This window comes from Hetaerina americana, unplaced genomic scaffold (genome assembly GCF_022747635.1).
Source record: "Hetaerina americana unplaced genomic scaffold, ioHetAmer1.1.p SCAF_14, whole genome shotgun sequence".
NCBI lineage: Eukaryota > Metazoa > Arthropoda > Insecta > Odonata > Calopterygidae > Hetaerina > Hetaerina americana.
In genome coordinates, this window is record NW_027286514.1 from 1,660,620 (window position 1) to 1,680,429 (window position 19,810).

At 36.4% G+C, this 19,810-nt stretch overlaps 2 protein-coding genes across 3 annotated transcripts; one reads left to right on the forward strand and one right to left on the reverse strand.

Annotated features, from left to right (window-relative positions):
• Positions 1-209: 209 nt before the first annotated feature.
• Positions 210-9,953, reverse strand: LOC139686300 (EF-hand calcium-binding domain-containing protein 14). Of its 2 annotated transcripts, XM_071583445.1 has the most exons (8): positions 9,687-9,953; positions 9,226-9,434; positions 6,241-6,377; positions 5,840-6,061; positions 5,267-5,479; positions 4,170-4,283; positions 2,111-2,345; positions 210-1,290 (listed from the first exon to the last, which is right to left on the reverse strand). In XM_071583445.1, exons 1-8 carry the CDS (start codon positions 9,812-9,814, stop codon positions 1,220-1,222), a joined length of 1,329 nt encoding a protein of 442 aa, XP_071439546.1. In that variant the 5' UTR covers positions 9,815-9,953; the 3' UTR covers positions 210-1,219. The 2 variants fall into 2 exon arrangements, with proteins under 2 accessions (XP_071439546.1, XP_071439545.1); XM_071583444.1 differs by lacking the exons at positions 9,226-9,434; positions 9,687-9,953 and adding an exon at positions 7,435-8,157.
• A 109-nt stretch (positions 9,954-10,062) lies between these two features.
• Elp5 (Elongator complex protein 5) lies at positions 10,063-18,177 on the forward strand. Its single transcript, XM_071583446.1, has 5 exons — positions 10,063-10,390; positions 10,509-10,862; positions 11,007-11,179; positions 13,418-13,593; positions 16,819-18,177. The coding sequence occupies exons 1-5, from the start codon at positions 10,333-10,335 to the stop codon at positions 16,922-16,924; spliced, it is 867 nt and encodes a 288-aa protein (XP_071439547.1). The 5' UTR covers positions 10,063-10,332; the 3' UTR covers positions 16,925-18,177.
• The last annotated feature ends 1,633 nt before the right edge of the window (positions 18,178-19,810 follow it).

The window sequence follows — 19,810 nt, forward strand, 5'->3', positions numbered from 1 at the left end:
ACTTTCCGGATGACCCTCGTATTTGTTGGCGATTCGTACATATTCTTGATAAAAATAAAAAGTTTTAGGTACAAACCTAGAAGATTGATGGACTAAACTAGAGGAGTGGCAGACTAGACCGTCATATAGACAATGATCATGTTCTTCTGGCAGCAATAGTATTTCCCAATTCAAAAATTCATGTTAAGGATTCATGAATAGTAAAAGACTTAGTAACAACAATTTATTTCAACAGTAAATTATTTCACAACAGTTAATCCTTATAGTAAACACAAGGAGCAAATGTTAATAAATGATATCTGTCATCTATCAATGTCTTTAAAAATGTCACTTATAACAAGTTCTAGTCTTAGCTTATCATCTTTTAACTACACTGTAATGGAATTATAATGACTCATGAAACAAATTGTTTTAAAAAGACATCTGCTGAGTAGATGCATTGGTAATGCTACACTGAATGGAATGTGTCATTTAAAGTTATAAATTCTTACAAAATGATTTACTAGTAAGTTTCACTAGCTCTGCTGCTAAAAGTTAAAGGCTTATGTATAAAATAAAAGTTGAGTAGCTGTTAAAACAGTACTCTTATTTAAAGCAGTTACATAATACTGAAAATGGATTACAAAAACTGACAAAAATATTAAAGAATTAAAAAAAAATAAAACTGAAGAATACTCAAAACATAGCATTTAAGTCTGGAATTTCATCAAAACAATTTATTAAATTACAGATAACTTGCATTCCATTTCAGTAGTTTCAAAGTAATAATCATAAAAGGTATTTTCAACATATTTACATGAAAGATTATCAAGAGTAAATAAATTTGGTGCCAAGAACATTTATGCACTGACTGAGATTTCCTTTGGCATTTGGCAAATTCATGGCACTGCATATCACTGTCTTGCATCTTGTGAGACAATGGACCCAACAATTCTTACTTTCTTTGAGAGAGAAAAATCATGATCAAGGTTGTATTATGCTTCTTAAAAATGTTACAAGTTGTTTTATGAAGGATCTAAAAAAAATCACATAAAATATGGACACAGCAAGAGGAGTTCCAATGATAAAAAACTATATGGTTTGTTGTATCACTTCTCCGTGTTAGAAGAGTGTGGTTTGTACCACCAGCTAAGCACCACAAAAATCTCATATTAGTATGAAGCTTAGTCTTGACCTTAAAGGAAGTATTCACTTGGATGGTAAACTTGGCCGGTAAAACTTATTTGCTTTTTCCAACTACTTCTGATGATTTTGTTGAAGTAGTCCCTCCACTGGTAGATGCATCATTCACTGAAAATTAACACAAATATAAACAGTGAGATGTCAAGGAAATTGTTTCCATGTACAAGCATATATCGCAAAAATACAAGTACTTATCAGAATGGCAACCAACTTCCCAATTTCACTTGAGGTTAGACATAATTCATATCCCATTAAACTAATGTCTACCAATTCAGTTTATGACGCCATTTTTTTCCAAGTATTCAGAGTCAATTGATACATGATATACAAAAGTTTACTTTGGGTTAAAATATGACATTCCAGCAGTATAACTGTGTTCACATATCCCTTATATCATGTGAATAATATGAAATGTGCAGCAAGAAAGAACCTAAACATAACAGTTGTATTATCATTTCATAGTTTATTTTAATGGCCTTGGAAAATGGTTGGCAGCCCCTCATATGTCAGTTTTCCTTCAGTAGGTTTTAAAATGACTAAAGCATCTAATTCTTTTTGCAAAAGAGCACCAAAGCAGTGTCCCACCGTGTTATACAAATCAGGAATTTGCATTTCAGCTAAAGTTTATCAATTAAAACACTTATTATAAAGTAAAATTTAACTCGAAAAAAATTCCATGGGAAACCACAGCATGAAATCAAATATCCACACACCTTTGGTGATTGTGTGAGTGTCACTAAGATTCAAGCCACCCCATAGAGTTCACTTAGGAAAATGCAAGAGATAGTGAGTAAAATTATATTTTTACGGGGGAAAACTAGTCATCCATTCTAAGGTCATCTATTTGTTCTTTCATTAAAGTTTTACAAATGAAATAATATGCACAATTTTAAAGTTCTATATGAGAATGTACTTTCTGGAAACTCACCTGAAACTTGAGGTGAACTGGTCGTATTTTGAGTTTTATCTGTTGAAATGGAAGATGATTTCTCTGAAATGATGGAAGCTGTGCTTTTATTTAAAAGTTGTCCTTCGGAAGTTGGCTTTGAAGTGGAAGTGGGAGTAGAGTCTCTTTCAATGCTAATATTTTTTGTGGATTTTTCATTCATCCTTCCTGTAAGTTGGGCTATTTGGGATTCAATCTGATGCAATGTGTCATTAACCTGTAGAAAATAAGAGAATTTTAAAAAATACAATCATTATCACCATAACAAATATTGTATAAATTATATAAGTTATACCATGAAGATTGTCAAAGATAATTAATAAGCAAATGCTCACAGGTAGTGATTAACTCACAGAAACCACCTTATCATTAGACAAAATATGTGTGGGTTAATTTTCTACCAGTTTTACTCTTTACTAATAAAAACTCTTCAATTACTAAATGTGATTACAATCCAATTGGGTTAAAAAAATAAAGTGAGTGGAATCACATTATTAACAAACATCTTGAAGTAAAAAGGGAGCTATTTACCTAGAAAATAGTTAAATTTTCCAGCAGTGTGACTGCCATATTTTTATCAGTGAAAATTTCTAGATTTAGTTTTGACATTTAAAAGAGTTTTTGGTCTTCCATGAATTGTTTCAGTTAGATGGTATAAGTTTTTCATATTAATTTGCATGTTTAGTCAAGTTAACTGACCCAAATAAATTATAAAAAGCCAATAGCGAATATGTATGTTTATATGCATGTATATACTATACTATGTATCTTGATAATCTATTTTAAGGTTAATTTATTTATGCATGCTCTGGCCCTTACTTGTGTGCTAAAGCACTTCTGCTAGCCATTCTTTGTATAAAGTTTTTTAACAAGGCTAATATAAAATATTTATAATGATAAATTAACTTGAACAGAGTCTTCATGCTATGTGCCAAAGGTGAAGTTGAGGGAACAGCCTGGTTATAACATAAATTGCATCTTATGGAAATGATTTGTGTGGTATTCAGTATAAGTATAAAATTGAACCATCTTGCACTAATATAATCAAATTAACATGTATCTAATTTATTGTAATTTGTGCTTTCACAAACATCAATGAAAATGTACATTGAGGCATGGCAAAACAGGTCCGAAATTTCATTCTCTCCCAATATCATTATGCATACTGCCTGCACACTCTTGATGTTATTCTCTGCTAAGTTTGCCAAGAAATGCAGGTTTTGCAATGGACTCGGCCATTTGCGTCAGCAGTTTATGTCGGCATACGTCTACACCAACACTTAAAAGAATGGTTTAGCAGATTTAGCAGTTATTTAAGTATCAAGTTCATTTGTGCACTCTTTTTTCAAAGATAGGCCTTTAGACAGCACTTATTAGTTTTCTAGGAGGAGCAACGGTATTCAATCTTAGCACGCAGTGGGTTGTCATCCCATGAGCCACTACATCTCATTTGAAAACTGACCTCTTCATTTTGTTCCACAACAGATAATATTTCGTCAAATACCTGAAGATGAAATTTTACCCACTGCAACACCCATTTTAGCCTATTCCCATTTGAGTTACATTTTAATTTCTTGCCCCAAAACACAGTTGCTGACGGAATGTAAATTATAATGAGAGCCCTTATTTGCAAAATGAAGAATTATTTAGACTTTAAAAATGTATCAATATTCTAACTTACAACAGCATTTTAGGTATGCAAAACTAGAATTTCAATTACTCTCATGGGCTTGGAATATAATTAAAATATTTAAAAACTTATCATAGGAAATATACAGCATGTGCATAAAAACACTGAAATCTAGTTTCCAAAAGAAATACACAAGTTTCCTTGAATACATTTCAATCAATTACCAAATTATGCTCCACAAATTTTTGTATGAGATGTGATGGAGATTGTGAGAAAACAATAACTCTAAAACTGAATTTCTGAAAAACATAACATTTTAAATTTAATGACATTCTATGATAACCATACTCCACCAGATAAATTTATTTACATTAGATTCAATTATTATTTGGGCTTTATGCTTAAACATACCTGTGTTGCAATTTGGTCAATGGTGTCAGAGAGTTCACTGAAATCTTTGGTCAAAGAAGTCTCTAATATGCCCACTCGAGCAGTTGTATTTGACAGCACTCCGGACATTTCCCCCTGGAAAAAGAAACCCTATGTTAAAACAAAGCATACAATGCAGCAACGCAGACTAATATGAAAGATTGACTTGCATGAGAGCTAGGTGGAGCTACATTTTACCCCCCCTTTGTAATCATTTAAGAATACAATGATCAATTTTTGTTGGTTTTCTTGGAGACAGAAAAATTGTAAAGTTTTCACAGAATCATGTACTTATTGAACAGTTTATTTGATATACCTTAATTCATTAATAATACCACATATTGTCAAAAAAGAAACTGCATATGCATAGATGACTCATGGGACATAGGGTGATGACATTACATTCATAGAGAAAGGGTATAATGGCAAGGAATGGCACTACCTATGCCTGAGACTATCACATTTATCAAGGTTTATTTCATAATAAAAGAGGGAATTAAGGTCGGAAAATGATAATGTACATAACCTATATGGGCTTCTTAGAGTTAATCACAATCCTTGAATGAGTACTGAACTGAGATGGTGAATTTAATGGCATTATGTCTAAAACTTTAAGAATGCCTATCATCCTTTATTTGGGTGTCTGGAGCCCCATAGTATCAGACATCTAGGTGGTGGTACCAAACTCTGGATTTTCACACCAACAACATGTATCTAATAAATAATAATAAACAATCAACAACAGAAAATATAGCAGGGCAATTTTGTTCTTGTCCTAGAGTCATTATTAGGGGCACAGAAAAATACTCACCAATCAGGCCCGAATCTTAAATGGCAATATGAGAAAATGATGTATACTTTTGGTTCACAAAGTACAGTAGTTATAAAAAAATCAAGGCATTAAAATTTAAGGGAAGGTCATAAAAATATTATCATCACTAGTGTGAATGAATTGAAACGGGATGAAAAATTGAAAAAGGAATAAAAAAGACCAACAATTGAGCTCACATAATAACTAAAAATTCATTTTGATGTCATTAGTTGAATGCTAAGATCAAATACAAAAATAAATATCTTACTTGGTGTGCATTATCTTTTTCATCACTGAGGAGCTTCTGTGCAAGTGTTTCATTCATATGGCTTAGATTAGCCTTCAGCTCAAACACATCTTGCCTGAGTGCAGTTAACAGCTTCTCAAGGTCATCCTCACTTTTCATGTCGGCTGAGCCTCCTCCCTCCATATTTGAACTTGCAGCATTTGCTGACACATTAGATAGTTGCAGCAGAGCTTCCTGCATCGTAACCAAAGATATCAACAAAGTAAATATAGCTGGATAATGTGAGCTTGATAAATAACAAGCAAATCTATTGGTATTGCTAACATCTGAGACCATTAAAAAAGGAAACACAAATATATAAATGCACATACCTTTGATTTCTCTTTTCCACAAATAACTTTCAATTTCCATCAGATATCTTTTACTGATGATTGAAATGAAATACATAACTTTGTAATTCCACCAAGGCTTTAATTAGAACACCATCGTAAGAGTGCGTGGAATTACAAATTTAATTATTTCATTTCAATATGCCGTGCACATTCCATAAAGTTAAGCCGGAAACAAATGTTACTGATGGTATTTAAAACTAACCTTTAAATTTGCCACTTCTTGGTGGAGGGTGTCAGTTTCATTCCGAAGGATGGTATTACTAGATTTCAAACCTGAAACAGATGCATCAAGGCCCCCCACACTGCTTCCTAACTGCCCCACACTTTTCGACAATTCTGCTAGTTCTTGAGGTACCCTCACTAACTCTGGAGCTCCTTTCAGCCGATCTTCAACTTCAGATAAGCCATGGTGAACCTCCTTCACCTAAAATAAAAACAAATTCAACTAAAGACCCTGAGAAATTTTTACTCAAAAATAATTACGGAGTTCCTGCAAGCATACATCTGATGAGAAAACTACGCCATTAGAAATACAGATACCATCATGTTACAGACTAACATGGTTCACAAATAATGATTCAAATAAACCCTGAATGCCCCTACCTGTATGCTAAAGTTCGTGACCTGTGATGAAAGTGTCATCAGTTGTGCCAAGAGTATAGTCTGGTTATGCTGAAGCTCTTTGGACATTGAATGGCACTTTTGTAATGCATCTGGAACACCTTTGCTACCAGCCACAACTGTAATTGAAAGCACAGACATTAAACATCACCAATGACAAATGTACATACAATGAGTTACACAGGAAGGAGATATGGTAAGAAACCAGGAGGCGGAAAGAGTACCTGTGCTATTATAACTAATGAATTAAAATTCATTGTAGTACATGATTTTCTAATGTAAAACAAGGGTAAAAATCATAAAAAGAAAAAATTTGATGAAAACTTATTTAAAATATACAGCCTTCTATGCTAAAGAGAGAGATGTACATTTTATAATATAAATGGAAATAAAAAAGCGAGTGATGTGCATAGCAATGGACATATTGTAGCGACAAGGCCCTTTCACTCTCTTCTTTAGACATGAAAGGTTTTTTCTCCACCTGGGATCTCATTTTTTCCCTGGTCAAAACCCAGTGAGAACCTATATAAAAACAGGGTTAGTCAATCGGTTACTCTGAGTTCATGAACATAGCCAATAGTCGATAATCTTTGCATGAGATACCTGATCTTTCATACCTTAGCATGCAGTTATATACAAGCTTTGAAATCTTTTTTCAAATTTTCTATCGCAATTCCATATTCCATCATGAATCGCTCAAGTGTCCTTAAAAACTGTCAGTCAGATGGGTTAATGTACAATGATTACAACTAATAAAATTCAAAATAAATTCGTGAACAAAAGACAGTGTACAATTTTACTCAATTATTTATGTAACAATGTAATATTCTATTTACTCCTAATGTTATAATAGCTTTGAATCGTATTGCTTGGATCACATTTCTAGCAATGCAGCCCTTTTTTCTATTAATGTTACATGCTCCTTAACCTGCCTGGATGTTTTTGTTCCAATTACAAAACTATATCATGAGTAAATAACAACATACAATATTAGAGAAAAATCAATATATGAAAAACTGTGGACGTTGATATCTCTGAAAATGGATATGCTGTTATGATAATCGTAGAGAAACAAAAAAATATAGCTGTCAATCAATGGATCAACCAGAAATCCAATAAGTCACTGATCTGAAACGGCCACGACTCGATACAGATATGAGTCCAGAAACGACTCGCCTGCATCAAGGTGCACTCGGAGGGAATCTGTTTGGTGACGGGCGTCCAGGAACAACCATGCGAGCGCAGTCGCCGCCCCCAAGAGGCAGGCCACCGCCATACAAGCGCCTGCCCCACGCACAGCCAAGGGCAGAGTGCCTCTCGGCCTAGAGGACAGACAGCGGCGCCCCGACCCCTTCGAGCCACGCCCCCCAGGACATCGCGAGGGCCTACGCCCGCAGCGTCTTCTGGCTTCGTCCCTGCGCCGACATCCGCCTCCAGATGACGAAGAGGATGCCCTAGGGGGGCATAATCCAGCCTCGGGGTCATCTCCGCCGCAAGACGAAGAGTCGGATGAAGACGAGGTTCGAGTCCCACGTCTAGATGGCCTGCCATTGGAAGCGACCCCTACCACGAGAGCGTCCAATTCTCGGCGCTTTCTTCGCAGTCGACGTTTGCTTTTTGCTGTTGGCGTTGTCGCTTCCATAATGCTTGGAGAGCTGCAATGGCCCACTCTCAAAACATTTACGGGAACTTATTCATGGCCGATGGGCAACTTTCTGGGACTCGAGGGTACTGAATGCTATCTCAAGTTTGGCTTCGGGATCACTTCTTCATCACAAATAAATAGTTTAGGGCACAGTTTGAATTTTTGACACAAGTCAATTCATTAATGCAAAAGAGAGAGGACGGGTTTGACGATTTTCAACGCATAGGTGGCGACATGAAGCGACTACGGTGAGAAGCTGGAAATCGATCTTCCAGGGGGTTACATCAAAGACACTGAAGTTTACCTTATGCTAGTGGGGCACCATTAGCGGGACCTGTTCCCCGTCGACCGCTGTGAAATGTTTCAGTGAAACTATGCTCACGCAGAACTATAACCTCACCTTCATCATGGTCCAATGTGTATGTAATAATGAGAACGAACGGAAATTTTAATTGAGTTATTTAGTGTGATATAGCATCCTTACGAAAATTTATCAGCCCTAAGGTAGGGGCATTTTTTGACCACGTAAAACACAACTCAACCAATAAATGCACACGCTTTATTTAATCCAAAAATTTCTAATTTAGCGACCTAATGAAAAAATAATCCATTACTAAAAACAATTAGATTTAATCGACTAAGGCGATTAGACAAATGACTCAAGAAAATCGCCTTCCGACGGCCAAATAACGCCATTCGCCGGAATTAGGCATGAATATTACGGGTGTCTACTAGGTTGCATCAGCAATAAATCTAAATGCTTAATTCCTTCTTTGAAATCAAGTACTGATATTCTTTATTAGACCACTGAATATCTGTAAAATGTTAGTGTGTTGTAAGCAGCATAAACTTCGAAAACAGTCATATAAATTTCCTAAAATATCTGGACGATGGGTCAGTGGCACATGATATTAATGATGTATGTGGATGAAATAATATTCTAACCCCAAGGTAGATAAAATGATCTCTGCAGCAGAAAGGCCAAATCGATAGTTCACAACAATGGGCATGACAAAAGACTAATACTCCCATGAACTACCGCAAACTGATGTAAAAGAACGCATAGTTACTTTTCATTAGCTAGAGCATGAACATTTCAACTGAAGTACTAATAGAGAATTTGCTGTAAGGATATGTTCAGTATTTGAAAAGGGCTGCCTTTGATTAGGAAATAGGAGTAAGTTTATCTTGCTACTAAAAACAATTCCATATCTAGTTAAGTTCTGATTTTCTCCGAAGAAATTAAGAATTATCTTAGCAATTATTAATCGACTTAAGCAGCTGAAAAGTGAATGACTAGGAAAAACCCAAATCATTATTACCTTGTTCAACATCTGAATTAAGCCTGGCGAGCTGGCCATGTAGTCGGAGACCTAGCCATGCAAGCATCAAAAGCCATAAAAGGAGAAGGGCGATGGCAAGCCAAATACTGACAGCACGTCCAATACGGCATGCAATGCAGCCGTGTCCATTCCCACCTCGCTGAGAGTCATCATCACTGGGGCTTATACCATGACTGGCCCGTAAACGCCTGTAATGAAAATGTGATAATCTCTTGCTATCATGAGAGACAATTAACGACTTCATAATTGTCCACATTTCTTAAAGTAATACGAGGGCAGCTCAATAAAATATGCAACTATACAATTTTTCCCTAGAAATGTATAAATGTAGTAATATTTCACATATAAATTTGAGACATATGTAACTACATATCCATAACTTGACGTAATAATAATATAATTAACCAGTAAGGGTACATAATGCTGTTGGAAAAACTAACCTCTTCAGTTTCTTTTTCTTTGGAGGGTGTACAAATTCGCGGATTTCTGAACCTGATTCGCTATAACTTCCAGATGTATCCAGGAGATTGTAAGCTTCTTTGTTGTTATTTTCCATCATAAGAGGCATTCAAACTTGACCACGGACCAAATAATTGAAGTTTTTCCAACTACCATCATCATTAAAAATTACACTGGCTAACGTCGACGACACATTTCTTTACACATCATGTGCACTTGAATACTTTAATGTTGGGCAAGAAAACAAACACTTTCTTATCTCTTTCGAAGCACATCCTGAATAGTCGCTTACTTACAGTCAATTGTTTGCATTTAAATGCCATATATGCGAAATGGTAATTGTGAACAATATTTTAGGTTTCTGGCTTAGCGTTTCTTTCGTAGAATACCCTTCGTAAACAAAAATTATTAGCTAATTCGAACTTGAACTTTCAAATTTAAGATATTTGGGTTTGCTTTATTGAACAGTTCACATAACTTTCATGTCCTAATGACCGAATTTAATGTCAGATCGTGTGGTGTCAAGAGATTTCAGGCGCCTAATTCTTATCGGACTTAATGAATGACAGCGTGTGCCGGAGGTAGTTTTGTTTTGGTACAATACATTATTTACTTTGACATAAGGTGATGTCGCTAAGTGAAATAGTTACCAGTAAAAGGAAATGCCCCTTTTTGCTAATCACAGGTTAATATTGTTCGAACTTAATTATGACTTGGGCTTTCAAGAAATTGAAAGGTTAAACATATCACCTTTGAGGTAATATTCTGTGAAATGAATAGGTACGAATTATTTTACCTTTCAGATAACTACGAAGCTGAAGGCTCTTCAATGCTGATGTCGATCATTCAAAGTTTGGTTGATAAAAAATGTGAAGTACAAGTTCTATGTTTGGAACACCCTCGGTCTTCTTTCAAGGATACGATTAGAATATCCGGAGATTCGAAAGTAGAGTATATTGATTGTTTTACTGACCATAAAGGATGGCTTGGGCAGAAGGACAAGGATAATTATAAATGTGAACTAGATAAAGTTTTCCTCACGCCTAAGGATAATTCTGTACTTGTAATTGACTCTTTGTCTTCGTTGATCGTCAATATGTCCTCAGCAGCTGTTTATAAACTTATTCATCAATTTATTACTTCTTCGAAAACACAAGGTATTATGTGTGAGTTGTATTGATATTGTTGTTGCTGCTATTAATCAAATCGATATCAATCAATATGCGGCTTATTTGCAAACATTTACATCCAACACCTACAATGAAACTTGATAGATTTCAAAGTTTTATTATTTTTTATAGGATCTAGAATGGTTGGAGTATTGCATCAAGATATGGTTGATGAATTTGAGGTTGCTGAGATTTATCACCTAGCTGGTACAGTTTTAAAGATCCATCCACCAAAGCCAAATTCTCACGGTCGGCCTCTTTGTTACATACATCAAAAAGCGGTTAAAGGAAAGCATCGGAGGGGGGTTAGTATGCGTGAAAACCTTCCCTGCATGATATTAAATTCATACAATGAAAAAGGGCCTAATATGCACGTACTTATTATAAAATAATTCGCTATCAAATGCAATTGTAGTCTCCTGTGTTTATATTTTTGCCAAAATCATACACAGAAACCGAGGGAATAGAGCTCATTTTATGTAGTGTTGTTCTGAGAATAAAGTGCTTGTCTGATGGGCAGAGCAGTGAACTACTGACCAGAGGATCACAAATGGTGGTTGTCTGCGGGCACTCCTAAGTAACTCTATGCTGAAGCATACAGCTAGTGCCTAAAAAGTCTGGTCGCTAGAAAATCACGGAGCTTTTTTTCAAGTTGGAGATATATGGAGGAATCCTGGATGTATTTCACGATGGAGGTTATACACACTAACCAACCAGTCATAACACACATTTAAGGTTAAATTAAGATGAAAAAAGAATTTGTTCACATTCATGAAATTAGGTCGGTAGTTTGTGGCACTATTATCATGCATGACCCCTTCCCCTGCATATTAAATCAATGGGATGTATTGAATTCCCAAAAAAGTCACAAAATAGATATTTTGATTGTGCATCATATTTATTTACCGACAATTTTGCACCTTTCGTAAGATGCCCATTTTGTTCATGTATCAGTGTCCTTGAAGTAATTATCAATATTGAAAAATGTGTGGAAATTTTTGATAATAAAATGCATATGTAGGTACTGTATTTATTTCGCTACTTAATGAGCATCCCTGTGATTTGGGTGGGGAGTGACATAGGGTGAAGCAAGGTAGGGTTAAAAAAAGAATAGGTGTATTGCATTGAATGAAGGGAGGCAGATTGCAGGTGGAATGGGAGATGGGTTTATTGTAGTGTAGGGTGCCACATGTCATGTTAGGTGAGGCTTAGAAATGCAATGATGGTTAGTCTGTTTGTACATCAGATAACCTGCCGTAACTAGTAGACTGCCATTATAAAAAATGAGCATCAGTTTAAAATTAAAAAACATTGCAAAAACTTCTCATTACTGCAATGGTTAATGTATATAATTCTGTTTAGCAAATTTAGTTCTGAAATTTGAATGTTTGTTTTCTTTTTAGGCTGGAGATCAATTTCACATGGGCATTATAATGTAGTTTTCGAATTGTTTTTCTTGTAAACTTGTTTTTGTTCATTCCTTTTAGAAAATTAATATCATTACTAGTCATCCTTGTGCAGTAACAAGCAAACAAATTGAGATAGCCTTCATCATCCAAATTCTTTAAGTTTGTTCTCGTCCTTTAGCCTGAAGTCCATCATTTAAATTGGTCATTAATTTTCTTGCTGATGCTGTACCCTTTTAGCCTTGACCCCTTGTAATTAATAACTACTACTACTCAGATAATTTTTGCTTGCAGTCTTAATAATGAAAAAAATAAATTGTTTAAGTACTCCAGTTGTTTCCATAGAATTGTTTTAAAAAGTCTGAACAGAATTCACTTGCTCTCTTCATCAACTCCTTAATTTTCTTCATGATGCCATTGGACGTTGCCTCTACTAGCAGGCCTCAATGGGGGCTATCCCTCAACGATGCACAACTCCAATTTAGTGTCTTGAGCTGTTAGTTTGGTTTTGAAAAGTACATCTTCCTCATGCATAGATACCACCTTATCTCAAATTTGGGCTGGAGATTGTGCCTCGTTGGTGATGTACTGTATGGCACTCAGTTTTTACTAGCCTTCTGAACTTAACATATTCCATTGGATAAAGTTCCTGCTAAACTAAGCAGAAAAAACTTAAGATACAAACTTAACTTAGTTGTCATTGCAGGGTGAGACTATAATGCGGTTGCTTATAAATGTGCTCTATATTATGATTAAGCAAGAGATTAAACTTATAAATTTTCTCTCACAGAGATTTTATGGATATTTTTAGACATTTTTGTATTTTCAATATATATATATATATATATATATATATATATATATATATATATATATATATATATATATATATATATATATATATATATATATATATATATATATATATATATATATATGTATATATGCATTTGTATGTATACATGCATTATGCATTTGCCATATACATATGCATATGTATATGGCATTTGTTTTACAATGAAAGAATTTCAAATTAAAAGTTTCCTTTTAATAAGACTAAAAGGAAACTTTTAATTTGAAATTCTTTTATTGTAAAACAAATGCCATTGATGTTATTATTTTGTGAAATTTTTTCAGGTGGAACATTATTCAGTTGATTCTTGCAATGCACTTTGGTCAGAACCTTATACTGAAACTGTTAAAAGCATACCTGCAGAACCTGTTGATCCAATGGCTGATGTAACTACCTTTAAATTGAGTTTAGAAGAAAAGGAAAAAGAAGCCAGGAGCCAGTTGATTCTGCCATATATGAGGTTAGAAACTGGAAATTATGGATTGGGTGGGTGGCCTTGATGCTTGGCTTAGAGAAAATGGTCCCCTTCTCACTGCAAAATGATATAATCAAGAATTTGAACCAGTATTTTCTTTCAGCTCTGGCTATTCATCTCATTAAATCATAGTTAACAATATTACACCCATTTCAGTAGATATACAAGTAGAGTAACTTCATATGCATATACAACTGGAGATGGTTGCTTAAACTGATTGGGTTAATCAGTGAGGTTTCTAATTTTAATCCAAACATTTTCCGAATGCTAATCCTGTGGAAACAGCCCATGATGGAATTGAATACAGCCATATAAATTTTCTATTATGGGCAAATTTATGTTGTATTGAGTGGTAACTATTGGGTATTGAAATGATAAATTATCCTTACAAGTATTTTGCTATCACAAAAACACCATAAAAAATTTGAATGAATACATTTTAAAAATATTATCAGGAATAATTAATATATTATTATAGAATCGATGAAAATTTCCATGTGTGTTTCCATATTTCCATTTTCTGTAAAAAAAGTGCAATATCCTCAGCTCCTTTGCCTTGTTTTGAGTGAGTAGTTTGATATCAGGAAGCAAGAGGAGGTAAGTGATGTGGGAAGGTATAAGAGTTAATGCAAAGAACCCAAAGACATGGTGTGGTGCTGAGTAACTATCCCTTGAAGTTGAGGAATAAATATAAGATGTAGGTGTAACCGTTTGACAGAGCGAGAGAGGCAGTGACAGTAGTCTTTTCCTCAATTGCCCTTATTCTTTTGGGGATCAAGATGGTGCGGGGGCTAACGTACTGGCTTCCCACCCTGAGGGCACGGGTTCAAATCCCGGCGTTGTTGAATATTTTTCAGAGGTATCTCGATCCCTACTTGAGGTTCTTTGTGGAGGGCACTTTGAGTAAGTACGCCGTCCGTCGGATGGGACGTTAAACTGCGGACCCCTTGGCGCCTTTCGTAAAGAGCAGGCTAATGCCGACGCTGGGTTTCTCTCCACCCTTCATCCTTTCCTGTCCATCCCCTATGGCGCAAATGACCTCAGCAGTTGGTCGCCTCCCCTAAAAACTGCTACTACCCCTTATTCTTTCAGTTTCATGTCTATGTCAAAGAATTCTACTATCTTCGTTAAAGTCTTCATGTTACATGGTTGTCAAAGAGAGAATAATGGTCAATAATAGGAAATAATTGTGGGTGTTCCTGGAAGGAAAAAATGGGGATGAAGTAAAGGGGAATGAAATGCAATGGTAGGTGATGGCAGTAATGGTAGAGAGGTAGTGGACTATGTTGTTGAAACTAGAAATTACCAGAGGAAGAAAGAAATAGAGTTCTGCCCAAGCCAGGGTTTTATCAAAGCAAACACCTATTGCAAATGCCACATTAGCCATGGGTATAAATGGATAATGCCCATGGATTCAGGAAGATATCAGTTACACTATATTATGGTTATTCAAAGATTTAAGAACAGAGTGATTGATTCGCACAGTTTTCCGGGAAAGGATGCCGATACAGTTTAAAACTTTAGTTCTAATGAAGTTAAGCATGAGATTTGAAGAGATAGAAAAGAGTGAAGACGGTTGAGAAAATGGAATATAGAAGCATTAACTGGAGCTATAAGAAAGGAGCATCAGCAGACTGTAGGTAAAATAATGTAGGTGATCTGAAAACTTTCCTGCCTCAACATGAAGATGACAACACACTTCAACAAAAACTGGGATGTGGTCGCACATGCGTTGAAAGGTACAAACTTAAATTTCAGCCATTTTGGGCCTTCATTTGTTGCTTGACAATCATTTGAGTGAGTTGTTGTGAGGAGTTTTTGCGAAAATGGAAAAAATTGAGCTTCAAACTATCATTTAACATGCCTATGCAAATCAAAGAAAAGTTGGATGCTGTGTACGGGCACTCTGTGGTTATTATTTACAACTGTGAAATTTTGGGAAGCTGAATTGAAATATGGCTGTACCAGCTCTGCTGATGATGAGCTATTGAGATGGCCAAAAAATATGACAACCACTGATTGCATCTAAAAAGTTAACCAAATGATACTAGACGACTATCAAATTAAGGATAGAGAGATAGCAGAGGCTCTGGTCATATTGAAAGACTGCATTTCTCATATATTGACAGGAGAATTCGATATGTGTAAGCTATTGAAGCATTGAGGGCACTTTTTGCTAACTTAGGACCAAAATTATATTTGAATGAACATTTCGAAGGTCCTGTTGGAGCAATTTAAGTGAAACAAGTCAGTTTTTTTGCATTGTTTCATAGCTGTGGATGAAACTTGTATCCACCAGTACACTCCTCAGATGAAAGATCATACAAAAAAGTGGACTGCACTGAGGGAAGCTACTCCAAAAAGAGAAGACAGTTCCATTAACCAGGGAGGTGATTGGGACTTTTTTTGGGATAGTGTTTATTCATTAAATATTTTCAAAAAGATAAAACAATAACAGGAGAGTATTACGCCACATTACTTGACAATCTGAAGGCAGAAATTGCAAAAAAAATACTACATTTGAAGAAGAAGAAATTTCTTTTCCATGCACCTGGTCGTGCTAAAGCAGTTGCCTTGGTTAAAATTCATCAAGTGCACTTGAAATTGGTTGACCACTCATTGTATTCATCTGATCTGACCCACTACAAGTTTTTCTTGTTTCCTAACCTTAAAAGTTTTGCATGCACAAAGATTCATGTGTGATGTGCTGTAATCGTTCCATAATAACAGAAACAAAGAAAAACACTTGCAATTTTCCACTTAGAGAAATTAAGAATAAAGGAGGGTTGGGCTATTTTTTGTAATTCAGGTTGCAGTAGTATTCAAGTGAACAAAGGATAAAGGAGGACACGAAAGAAGATGAAGTACAGATGTCCATGAAATGGCGGGTAAATGGGATGAAAATGGCCCCCAAGTAGCTTAAGGAAACAATTTTATTCATTAAATTATTGTTTTCCGTTTTATTCATTAGTTATTGTTTTGTGTAGTATTAAATGAGTCCATTAAATTTTGCACATTGCATTTTGTCCGCATATCATGTCTTTAAAATACATATTTATTTTTGGGTTGACAATACAAAATTCCTGTATGTATAAGTGTGATTATTTATGTTTTCATGTAGAATTCGGTGATTATTTTAGGTATTTCTTGTGTGTGCATCATTGCTAATGTCCATGGAATACCTGATTTTGCTCTATGTTTACACCACAGAAATGATCCAGCAAAGGAGTCTGCTGGAAGTGGAGTCATACATTACCAGCCTGATGAAATGGATGATTGGGATGAGGAGGATCCAGATAATGATCTTAACATCTGATATTATTATTGAATGACCATGTGATATGGAAAAGTTTTTATATATTGTTAATTTTTACATAACAATAAATAATGAATTTTCATCTATTCAACAATGAATAAAAATTGAAGTATCTGAATTTTTTCCTCAGTGGTGGATGAAGATTGTGACAATGTTTTAGCAAAATGCCCAGCATTATGTTCTGTGCAATATGTATGTTGTGGCAATGTTGCATGCACCTCCAACTGTAATCTAATGGCAAGCAACATTTATTGAAATCCAGACTTTGGAAGAGTTTTCTAATGGTCATGAGAAGGAAAAAAGACCATATCACCTGGTATGGAGTCAGGTTTGCTGTCACACAGAGCAAACTTTTCCCGCCGTACCCCATCCTGCTCTCTTTTCACTTACTCAATTATTCTGCTCAACATAAAAATATAATGAAACAGATTTCTAACTTTAGTGCAAATTTAATTGTGAGAAATATTCTTAGATTAACACAATTTTTGAAGATTGAAGCACTTAGGCTTGTTAATATGTAGTTATTTGCTATATTAAAATAGCTATGTTCAAGAATTATTATAATTAGCTGAGGGCTTCTTTGCACCATATTAAAAGGTCACAGCCACTAGCCTTAATTGACTTGTGAAGGCTGTCACATTCCTGTAAAACTTGGAAAAGTCAGGGAATTTATTTGGGAATATGGAAAGCCTGAAAAGGTCAGAGGAATAAAGTGAAATCAATTAGAGTTTTTAATTTTGCTTACATCCTCTGACTTAAGGCAGTGCCAAAGGTGTCTGGTATTTTATAAGTGAAGACACAGGTAGTCACCGTTTGTCAGATTTTCCTATTTGTCTTGTTTATTATAATGAAAGAAATGAAAAAGTTAAATTCTTGACTGCTGGGTTCTTACCATTCTGAGGTTATCATGCATGCCTTCATGTGGCCTCTGTCTTAATCCAAGTAAGATGGGCAGGAATGCTTAAGGAAGCAGGCATGCTTAAATCTACCGATTTGGCCCCTGAGAATCTAATGCTTCAGTTATCACTCTGTCTGTGCTCACACAGTCTGTGCATATGTGTAGTGAAAATTCAATATTAAATTTGCAATGACTTGAGTTGTTCATTCAGCATGATGAAAAGATTTTCATCCTCAAAAATGAGATCTGTGAGAGTGTGGGTGAGGATGCATTGAAATCCTCTCATGATTCAGTTTCCTTAAGTTCCTTAATGTAATAGAAACATACAATAAAGAATAATCATGCATATATCTTTACATATTTTATTGTAAAGGTTTAATTTTGGTTTACATAATAGTATGTTGTTAGTTAAATGTATATTGGGCAGAAGTTTCATTGACTTGACTCAAGTATTACATTAGTGACAGCCTTGCAAGTTGCCCATGGGCATTGGAATGCCCATGGGCATTGTGGCATTATGGAAGGGCTTTTGAATTCTGATACCCCTGGAGCTGTGCTGGCAGGGGCAATGATATTTGCTCCTGGTAAACCCATTGCCCCATTGGTTAAATGCGAGTGAACTTCATGTGCCTGGGTATGTCATCGCTAGTGCCTTTTGCCGGACTGTTCACAAAAATGGTGGTGATTTAATCCTACACTCTGAATGTTTTCCCCGTATTCCCATTGGTTTCCCATACGCATTTCTCAATGAAGATCAATCATTTGAATGCTGTGTTGCCAGCTTCAAAATGGATACTGCTGTTTTTTATGTGCTGTCTATTTATCGTTCGCCGAAGAGTGACTTTTGCGTTTTCCTGACCAAACTGACGAAACTTGTGGCGGTTCATTTGTTGATGTAACAGTTCATTTGTTTGTGCGATTCAGGGGTGTGCCGCGAGGTGTCACCCTAGGACTGCTCCCGGGAGGAAGCATTTTGACCCACGTGGGACCAGTCACTTCTCAACCGCAGCCGAGTGTTCATCCCTCTTGTGCACGTTGCGCCCATGGCAATATATCTTTCCGTGTTGACCTTGGTCTGGTATCCACAGCACTCAGAATAAATCTGCTGTTCATTCAAACGCTTTATATGTGCTTTATTAGTATTTCCTAGCACCGCCTGCGCTAATATAATTTCCAGCACTCCCACAAATTGGTGACCCCGACGTGATCGCTAAGGTGACTCAAGTGTTGCGCGCGAAAAGTTTTTATATTTATTGTGTGGAAACGGAAATTTTCAGTGCTCGCCGTTTATCTAAATTTCGAAGTGCTAGCTAATCAAGCATCCTCACTGGAATATGGCCGAAAATACACACGCCGTCAACCACGTGGCCATGCGAGTGCCGCCATTTTGTCCGGAGAAGCCACAGCTCTGGTTCGCCCAACTCGAGGGAAATTTTCGCCTCGCGGGCATAACCGAGGACAATGACAAGTTTTGGGTGGTTGTGGCGAATCTCGACACCCGTTACGCACAAGAGGTCGAGGACATAATCGTCAACCCTCCCTTAACGGACAAGTACAAGCGGTTGCGAGAAGAATTGGTTCGGCGGGTTTCGCCGTCCGAGGAGCAAAGGATCAAGCAACTCCTCGGGAATGAGGACATGGGTGACCACAGACCGTCGCAGTTTCTGCGACATCTTCGCTCTTTGGCTGGCGGAGCCGTTCCGGACGACCTTTTACGGACAATTTGGTTGAGCCGCCTGCCGCGTCCTGTCCACGCCATTTTAGTCACCCAGGCGTCTACGAGCTTGACAGATCTCGCCGCCCTGGCAGACAAGGTAGCGGAGGTGACTCATTCGCCGTACGCTGCCGCAGTGGCCCCCAACCCGGTTATTAGTGCACTGATGGAGAAGATAGAAAACCTCTCTCAACAAGTGGCAGCGCTCGCCAACGAGCGCGGCCCACACTCGCATCCCCGTTCCCGCAGCCGCGGCCGAACCCCACCCCGTCAC

Bases quoted from the DNA above. Each gene is read 5' to 3' on its own strand.
- LOC139686300 (XM_071583444.1), bottom strand. From the start codon at position 7,900: ATGGAAGCGACAACGCCAACAGCAAAAAGCAAACGTCGACTGCGAAGA. The intron at 6,062-6,240 runs GTAGGGGCATTC...TTTTTATTTTAG, and splicing joins TCACGAACTTTAGCATACAG to GTGAAGGAGGTTCACCATGG. The intron at 4,284-5,266 runs GTAAGATATTTA...TTCTTTTTCCAG, and splicing joins AAAAAGATAATGCACACCAA to GGGGAAATGTCCGGAGTGCT.
- Elp5 (XM_071583446.1), top strand. From the start codon at position 10,333: ATGTCGCTAAGTGAAATAGTTACCAGTAAAAGGAAATGCCCCTTTTTG. The intron at 10,391-10,508 runs GTTAATATTGTT...TTTACCTTTCAG, and splicing joins CCCCTTTTTGCTAATCACAG to ATAACTACGAAGCTGAAGGC. The intron at 10,863-11,006 runs GTATTATGTGTG...TATTTTTTATAG, and splicing joins TACTTCTTCGAAAACACAAG to GATCTAGAATGGTTGGAGTA.